Source organism: Oncorhynchus mykiss, chromosome 14 (genome assembly GCF_013265735.2).
Source record: "Oncorhynchus mykiss isolate Arlee chromosome 14, USDA_OmykA_1.1, whole genome shotgun sequence".
In the NCBI taxonomy this organism is placed as follows: domain Eukaryota; kingdom Metazoa; phylum Chordata; class Actinopteri; order Salmoniformes; family Salmonidae; genus Oncorhynchus; species Oncorhynchus mykiss.
In genome coordinates, this window is record NC_048578.1 from 8307873 (window position 1) to 8315000 (window position 7128).

Consider the following 7128-nt stretch of genomic DNA (forward strand, 5'->3'; position numbering starts at 1 on the left):
TTATTGGAACAATATACATGTTTTACTTATTTATTATTTAACTAGGCAAGTCAGTGAACAAATCATTATTTTACAATGACCTACAAAATATATTTGAGTCAATGTAGTAACATACAGGTCATTCTAACGAAGGTTTTAATTCAGATCAATTGGTTTCCCGAAACATATTGGTTAAGTCCTCAGGTGGAAAAAAAAAGAGGCGGCATGTTTTTGGAAACCTTTAATAATCATCTCCAAATAATATAATCATACATTCTAATTTTTCCCTTGTAGGTTTATGTACAATGCATATATGTGGTTAACAGTGGACTTCAACCCGCAACACATAGAGTAGAGGAACACAGGCTTGCATAAGGCACTATCTGGGGAGAAGAGAGGCCAATAGAGAAGAGAGAATGTCTGTGACAGTCCACACAGTCACATAGTTTGTATGAATGCTCAGCGTTCCTTTAGACAATACTGGAGTCTTCCCAATGCTAGGGTCCCTCTGGTCTCGAGGTTGTTGGGGACAGGCTTTGGGTAAAGGCTGCTGGTGTAGGGCATGGCAGTAGGATCAAATTGCCCCTAGACACGGATCTAAAGTCATTTCTGGGTTTGCCACCAAGGTTAGGATATGTGGAAGCCAATCTGATCATGGATCTGTTTTTTACAGGCAGTTCTACCCAGGTTGGGTCATGTTGTGTGGGGTTCACCAGTGGTTTCTTTGAGCAGCGGTGTCCTCATCTATGATTCGTGGGAGCCGGCCACTTGCCCCACCTTCTAGGTAGCCTGGCTTCACAGCAGGCGTCTCGGACAGTTTCCGTTTACTTTTGTTTAGGTCTGGATGTATGGATGGAGAGAAGAGAGAGAGAGAGATGTTCTATACATAAGGTGTCCTCATTAAAGTGGATTGGTTTTATATGGTGTTTACTGATCACTCACCTGAGATGGCCAGTAGCATCTTCCTTCTCGCTCCAAACGTGGACACTCCCACCTCTTTCAGATCCTCGTCAGACAGAGTCAGGAAAGTCTGGAAATCAATCTGCAGAAATAGGGGCATGAAAACACAGTTTCTCAGACAGCACATAGACGACTGGATGCTCATTAAGTCCTCCTCTGTGCCACTGAAAACATCTTAGTCGGCCCTGCCTATGTAGGCTACTTCAACAGATAGAGGAATGACCTGTTTCTCTGTGAATGTGTTACTCCTATGCCCCAGGGGGCGCTAGTTGTCTAACTGTACCTCTTGCTGTTGGAACACGTCGATGTACTTCCCCATACCGAGCTGGCTCAGGAGCTCTGGGAGATCGTCCGTAGGCTGGGGGGAGGAGCTAAGCTGGCTAGCAGTCAACGCCCTCACAGAGGACATGCACTCAAAGTAGTTACTGCAGCTCAGGAAGCTCTCCGCTAGGGGTCAGAGGTCAAAGGTGAAGAGGTCAGGGAGGAATGTGGAGAGTAGGGGAGTGACAGAAGGAAGAGTTACGACAGAAAGCATAAAGTCTCACATCTTTCTATAGCTCTCAGATTGAAGACATTTAAAGCACATCTTTGATACTGACTACATTGAAGATCAGGCAGACATTGGAATTGCATTTCTTTCAAAGTTCTCTTTGTAGACACACCCTCTCTGTTAGAGACACACAAAGAAACGTACAGGTTTTATCGTTTCGGGGTCTGTTTGTTGAAGACGCAAATGCCGGGAAGGACGACGTGGAGGAGAAGGAAGAGGAGAAGTTAGAGGGGGAGGAAGAGGAGGAGGAAGATGGAGAAGGGAAAATGGGGGAGGATGATCCACGTCTGTCACGCCAGTTCTCTGAATTACTGCCATTGGACACTTTCTCCTTCACATTCTGCGGGCCCCATGTCTACATGTGGAGAGAGAGAGAGAGAGAGAGAGAGAGAGAGAGAGAGAGAGAGAGAGAGAGAGAGAGAGAGAGAGAGAGAGAGAGAGAGAGAGAGAGAGAGAGAGAGAGAGAGAGAGAGAGAGAGAGAGAGAGAGAGAGAGAGAGAGAGAGAGAGAGAGAGAGAGAGAGAGAGAGAGAGAGAGAGAGAGAGAGAGAGAGAGAGAGAGAGAGAGAGAGAGAGAGAGAGAGAGAGAGAGAGAGAGAGAGAGAGAGAGAGAGAGAGAGAGAGAGAGAGAGAGAGAGAGAGAGAGAGAGAGAGAGAGAGAGAGAGAGAGAGAGAGAGAGAGAGAGAGAGAGAGAGAGAGAGAGAGAGAATAGTGGGAGAGAGGATGGGGGAGAGATGGGGTTTAATTGCATATATTCCACTTGTTTATACTCCCTTTGCTTTGTTCCTCACTTTTCCTCCAACCCCCTCTCTCACTCACTCTCTCCTTCTCTTTCCCTCCCTGAGGATGAGTGGATGAGACAGGGTGGTAATTGGTGCTCACAGTTTCTCTCCGGCTCTTGGCATTTCTCAGTGCAGGAAAACCAATCGAGCCAAGTAACACTGAGAATAATCATATTCCTAAACAAACTCTCACCCAGCTCAATGCCTCTCCAAGCTCGCAACAAAAAAATAATCAGGCGGAACACAGATACGCACTCCTAAATCCCCTAGCGCAGAACAACACAGAAGTCATCAGACAGTTCCCACTCGTATCTGTTAACCCAAATTAGCGTGGTGTTCAGTGGCTGTCCACAGAGCATTTAGCGAGGCCAGCTGCTTGACGGCTGATAAACCAAGAGGACAGGTCACCAATACAGCCCATTGAAAATGGATCGTTGGTTGTTGTAAAAGCAGGTCAGATGATAACCCTAGTACAGGTGAAATAGCATCACAGGTGATGCTGGTTTAATGCTGGTTTAAACCCTTTGGCCAATTTCTGCCCAGGTAAGCTAATAGTAGCTAGTAAGGTGAGCTGTTGCTATCCAGGGTTTGTCAGGTAGGGTTTATAGGGATTCTAAGTACAGGTAAGATATTAGCAGTTGTACCTGTTGTTGTTGGCCAGTGTTTGCCAGGTAAGGTTTGTAGCTGCGTCGGCTGACGTTGCGTAGCTCCTTAACAGCCTCGGCAGGCATGGACTTAGAGAAGCCCAGACCACTCCAGGTATCAGTGGGGGTCCGAACCTCTGTCACCACCGGATTCCTCTGCATGGCTGGGAGAGTGGAGATAAAATACATCACACACACACACACACACGCGTAGACTGCGTTAACACAGGACGCCCCATTCAGATTTTTTAAGTTATAGCCTCGAGTAGTCTCCCATTTCAATATAAAGTTATTGGCTCAAGATCTGATCTGATTGTTCAAATGACCAGTTATTGGCCAAATATCAGAATTAGACTGCCTGTGTAAACGCAGCCATAGACAGATCCGATAGACACAGACAAAAACATAAACACACACATAACTTACTCTGAGAAACATAAACACCAAGTTATAAATATAAATCACTCACAAGCAGACACAGTGGTTTAATTGGTAAGCCGTGGCTGTCAGGTGTTGAATAATGCAGACAGAGAACAGTGTTTAATTGTATTTCATTTAAGTGTTTAATTGCACTGATACATAATACTTAATGAAGAATCTCATAGGCATAGACGCTAAACACATTGAAATTAGTGTGAGAGTGTGTATTACAGGATCCATGTAGGAGTGTGTGATGTGTAAAAAAAAACACGGCGTGTGTGTGTGTGTGTGTGTGTGTGTGTGTGTGTGTGTCTAGCTCTCATAGATAGACACATGAGTATCGTAATGACCACGAGGCAGATGGCTCATTCAAACTGCTAATTCATAATCCCATAAAGCAACACTGAGGGAATTTAGAACCATTTGGCTAAAGATCCTCAAAATATCCCTCATTCTGAATGATGGTAAAGAAAGAGAGAGAGAGAGAGAGAGAGAGAGTGTGTGTGTGTGTGTGTGTGTGTGTGTGTGTGTGCATGTGTGAGCGTGTGGTTGTGTGGCTGAGACAGTGTATCAGACACCAGAGTGTGTACATTCAGTGGGAGTAGCAATGATCCTCTATCTAACTTTGGCACGGCGCAGCCCATAAGTGCATCCCCTCCATCACCTCTCTGGCAATGTGCAGCACGTAAATAGGTCCTCTCTCTCTCTCAAGGCTCTGGCTCATTAATGGGTTCCCTCCGTCACTGATCTGAATAACAAACACGAGCTACCTCATCTCTCAATAACAGACAGTGGCAAGTGACCCATGCCAGTGACATGTGATGAAAGCTCATTAGTCCTGGTGCAGCTGCTAAATGAGTCCCTCTTGGTAGGACTCCTCTGCAGGTCCAAAAATACCTTTCTGTGTGACTGAACCCTGGACAAACCAAAATGATGTTTTTAATGAGCTGGGCTTCTGATCACACAACAAGGCAGAAGCATTTAGAAAAGGTCTAACCTCTAGTTGCCAGCAGTTTCTTCATCTCATAGTCATAATCCTGCAGAAACAGGAGAAGGCCAGTAAAATCAAGGAGAAAAATGCAGTTTTGTTGTTCTGTAAATGATGTGTCCTGGGGGGGGGGGGGGGTGGGGGGGTTTACTGAGAGAACAGAACAGAAGATGACTTGACCTAGCGCATCCTGCCATTACCGCGGAGATAAACATGTTATCCCCATGGTAACCTTTGGTTCAGGGGCACCAAGTGGACAAATTAGGGCAAAAACAACAACTACCACATACACACAATCTTCAAATGAGATTTTGTAAGACTGAAAGAAAGAGGTCAGATCAATTGATGAGACAGTCTACAAGACACACCGTGTGACATATGCTCCTCCATATTTCTCATTCAGGATTTAAAAAAAAGTTCTAGCTGCTACAAACCTGTTAATAAATCATTTGAAATCAGAGGGAGTCTCACCTCGTTCCTCGACACGTCAGTGAGAGTGTCATGATTCGGAGTCAAATCCCTCATCAGGCTGTTCCGTCTAGTGTCACTCCTCTCTCCCCCAATTTCTCGCAGGCTGTTCCGTCTACTATCACCCCTCCCCCCCTCCATCTCTCTCAGGCTGTTGTGTCTCTCACTCCGTCCTCCCTCCTTCTCTCCGTCCAGCAGTCTGCAACAGAGCAGCGGCAGTGAGACCAAGGTCAGGCCTGAGCCAAAAGTGTGAAAGCTGTTTTGTAGGACTCACTTAGCCAAGTAGCTCTCTCAACTAATCCAAGGGCAGTAAGGAGTATTGAGACATGATACTGGTGAGAGGGAATGAATAAATGCAATACCTGTACCTTTCTGACATTATTATTTAGAATGAGTGTTGCTAAACTGCCCAAAAAATAACCCTGCGGTCCCAAATTCTCTTGTTATTTTCCAGAGGCAATATCAAAAAACAGCAGAACAAAAGGCTAAACATCTACTAAATTAAGATGAAAATGCTAATGTTTTGTTTTATAGTTTGTCATTCCATTCTGAAAAAAAACAGGGGCTCCTATCTAAGATTCAAATCCACAGATATTTGGGCCTATCCAACCAAAATCCTAACCTCACCCATTGTGTCTAGGAACAATTTAATGTCACAGTACGCTCCCTAGTGTGAATGTGTTTACCTCATGACCTGGCCTGTTGAGTGGCGTCTCCCCTGGTTGAGGAACCTGCACACTTCAGGACCCTGGAGGCTGCTCCTCCGACTCATCATCCTGACCTGGCTCATGACATCACTCAGCTCTGATGTCATCGAACCAGGGCTCTCGTCCTCGTCGGACAGGCCGGACGGATCCTCGTTTTCTGGGATCTGGGGAAACAGAGGTGATCTCATTGGTCGAACCTGATCCTACTGATCCAATAGCACCACCCTTAGGACAACTGCAGAATCAAATCTCCTGCAGGGAAACGCCTTACTACTGTAGCAATCACAGGGGGTTGGTGGCACCTTAATTGGCGAGGACAGGCTCATAGTAATGGCTGGAACGGAATGAATGGAATGGAATTGAACTCATCAAACAAACAGTTTCTATGTGTTTGATACCATTCCATTCATATACTTTTATTTACAAAGCCATTTTGGGTTTACCAGCTTTTTATTTGGCCATTTTTATTGTTCAGAAATATGGTGGGTTCTCTCTTCGCTCGCTGGACTTTATCCTGCTAACTGTTCCAAATGTCCCAACTGAATTTGGTAAAAGGGCTTTTATGTACTCTGCGCCATCGTCTTGGAACGCCTTACAAAATACTTTTACACTGGAAGAACTTGTCCCGATTGGTATTTTTAAATCACTGATGAATGATCTTGAGACTGATTCCCTGACCTGTCAATGTATTTAATTTGCTGTTCATGATTTTGTTATACTCCTGTGAATTCTATGGTTTTTACTAGATTACTTGTAATTTTTCATGTTTGTCTGTCATTTTTGCAATGACTTGGTGCTGCCTATCTTGGCCAGGACACTCTTGAAAAATAGATTTTAAATCTCAATGAGCCCTTCCTGGTTAAACAAGGTTAAATAAATAAATATAAATATAAATTCACTCCGTTCCAGTGATTATTATGAGCAGTCCTCCCCTCAACAGCCTCCTGTGGTATCAATCCATGATATCGCTCACTCTCTCAAATTCTCACAGTACTTCACTGAGTCTAGTACGAGAGGGGCAAATGTGGTTGTTTTTTGTAGTGTTGTGTGTTAGTTATATGGATTAATACTGGAATCTGACGGTGACCCAATCTCTCCACACCTTCTCCAGTTGCCTGCTCTCTTTCCCCTTCAGTCCCATCCTCACTTCCTCAGAGGGCGGAGTCAGGCCTGGTGGAGGTGACGGGTGGGGTTTAGATTGGGAAAAAGAGCCAATCACAGCCTCAGTGGTGGGCACTGAGCCTGAGACAAATCGAGATCAGATTAGAGATTAGAATAGGACAGGTGAAAACAGTGATACATAAATGAAAAGACACCACACACACAAACACACACACACACACACACACACACACACACACACACACACACACACCATGGTCGGAGAGGCGAAGTTGCTGCAGCAGCATGTTGAGCCAGTAGTTGGTCAGCCCGTTGCCAGCCAACCTAGGGTCAGAGTTCATCTTGGTTGTCATGGCGACCTCGCTGGACTCCAGCCCTAGCAGCAGCCTCCGAGCCTCGTACAGACTGGAGATGTTCCTCTCCAGACCCTTTACCACCACTGACTGGGAAATGTAGTCCAACACACAAAACAATGGGAGAATCTCATTGCACTCCTCATGTCCTCTGT

The 7128-nt window shown here is 45.2% G+C and overlaps 1 protein-coding gene across 7 annotated transcripts in view; it reads right to left on the reverse strand.

Annotated features, from left to right (window-relative positions):
* Nucleotides 1-205: 205 nt before the first annotated feature.
* The window catches only part of bicc2 (bicaudal C homolog 2), an 18063-nt gene continuing 11140 nt past the window's right edge, over nucleotides 206-7128 (reverse strand). For 4 of the 7 annotated variants that reach the window (XM_036942852.1, XM_036942851.1, XM_036942849.1 and 1 more), the window contains 10 exons: nucleotides 6874-7063; nucleotides 6601-6740; nucleotides 5478-5662; nucleotides 4795-4990; nucleotides 4333-4372; nucleotides 2916-3079; nucleotides 1634-1844; nucleotides 1223-1386; nucleotides 922-1021; nucleotides 206-819 (listed from right to left, as the gene is read on the reverse strand). In XM_036942852.1, coding sequence (XP_036798747.1) covers nucleotides 689-819; nucleotides 922-1021; nucleotides 1223-1386; nucleotides 1634-1844; nucleotides 2916-3079; nucleotides 4333-4372; nucleotides 4795-4990; nucleotides 5478-5662; nucleotides 6601-6740; nucleotides 6874-7063 — 1521 coding nt within the window. In that variant the 3' untranslated portion in view covers nucleotides 206-688. Of the gene's footprint in view, nucleotides 820-921; nucleotides 1022-1222; nucleotides 1387-1633; nucleotides 1845-2915; nucleotides 3080-3454; nucleotides 4252-4332; nucleotides 4373-4794; nucleotides 4991-5477; nucleotides 5663-6600; nucleotides 6741-6873; nucleotides 7064-7128 lie in introns of those variants that run through there. The other 3 variants (XR_005035911.1, XM_036942850.1, XM_036942853.1) reach the window with 3 other exon arrangements.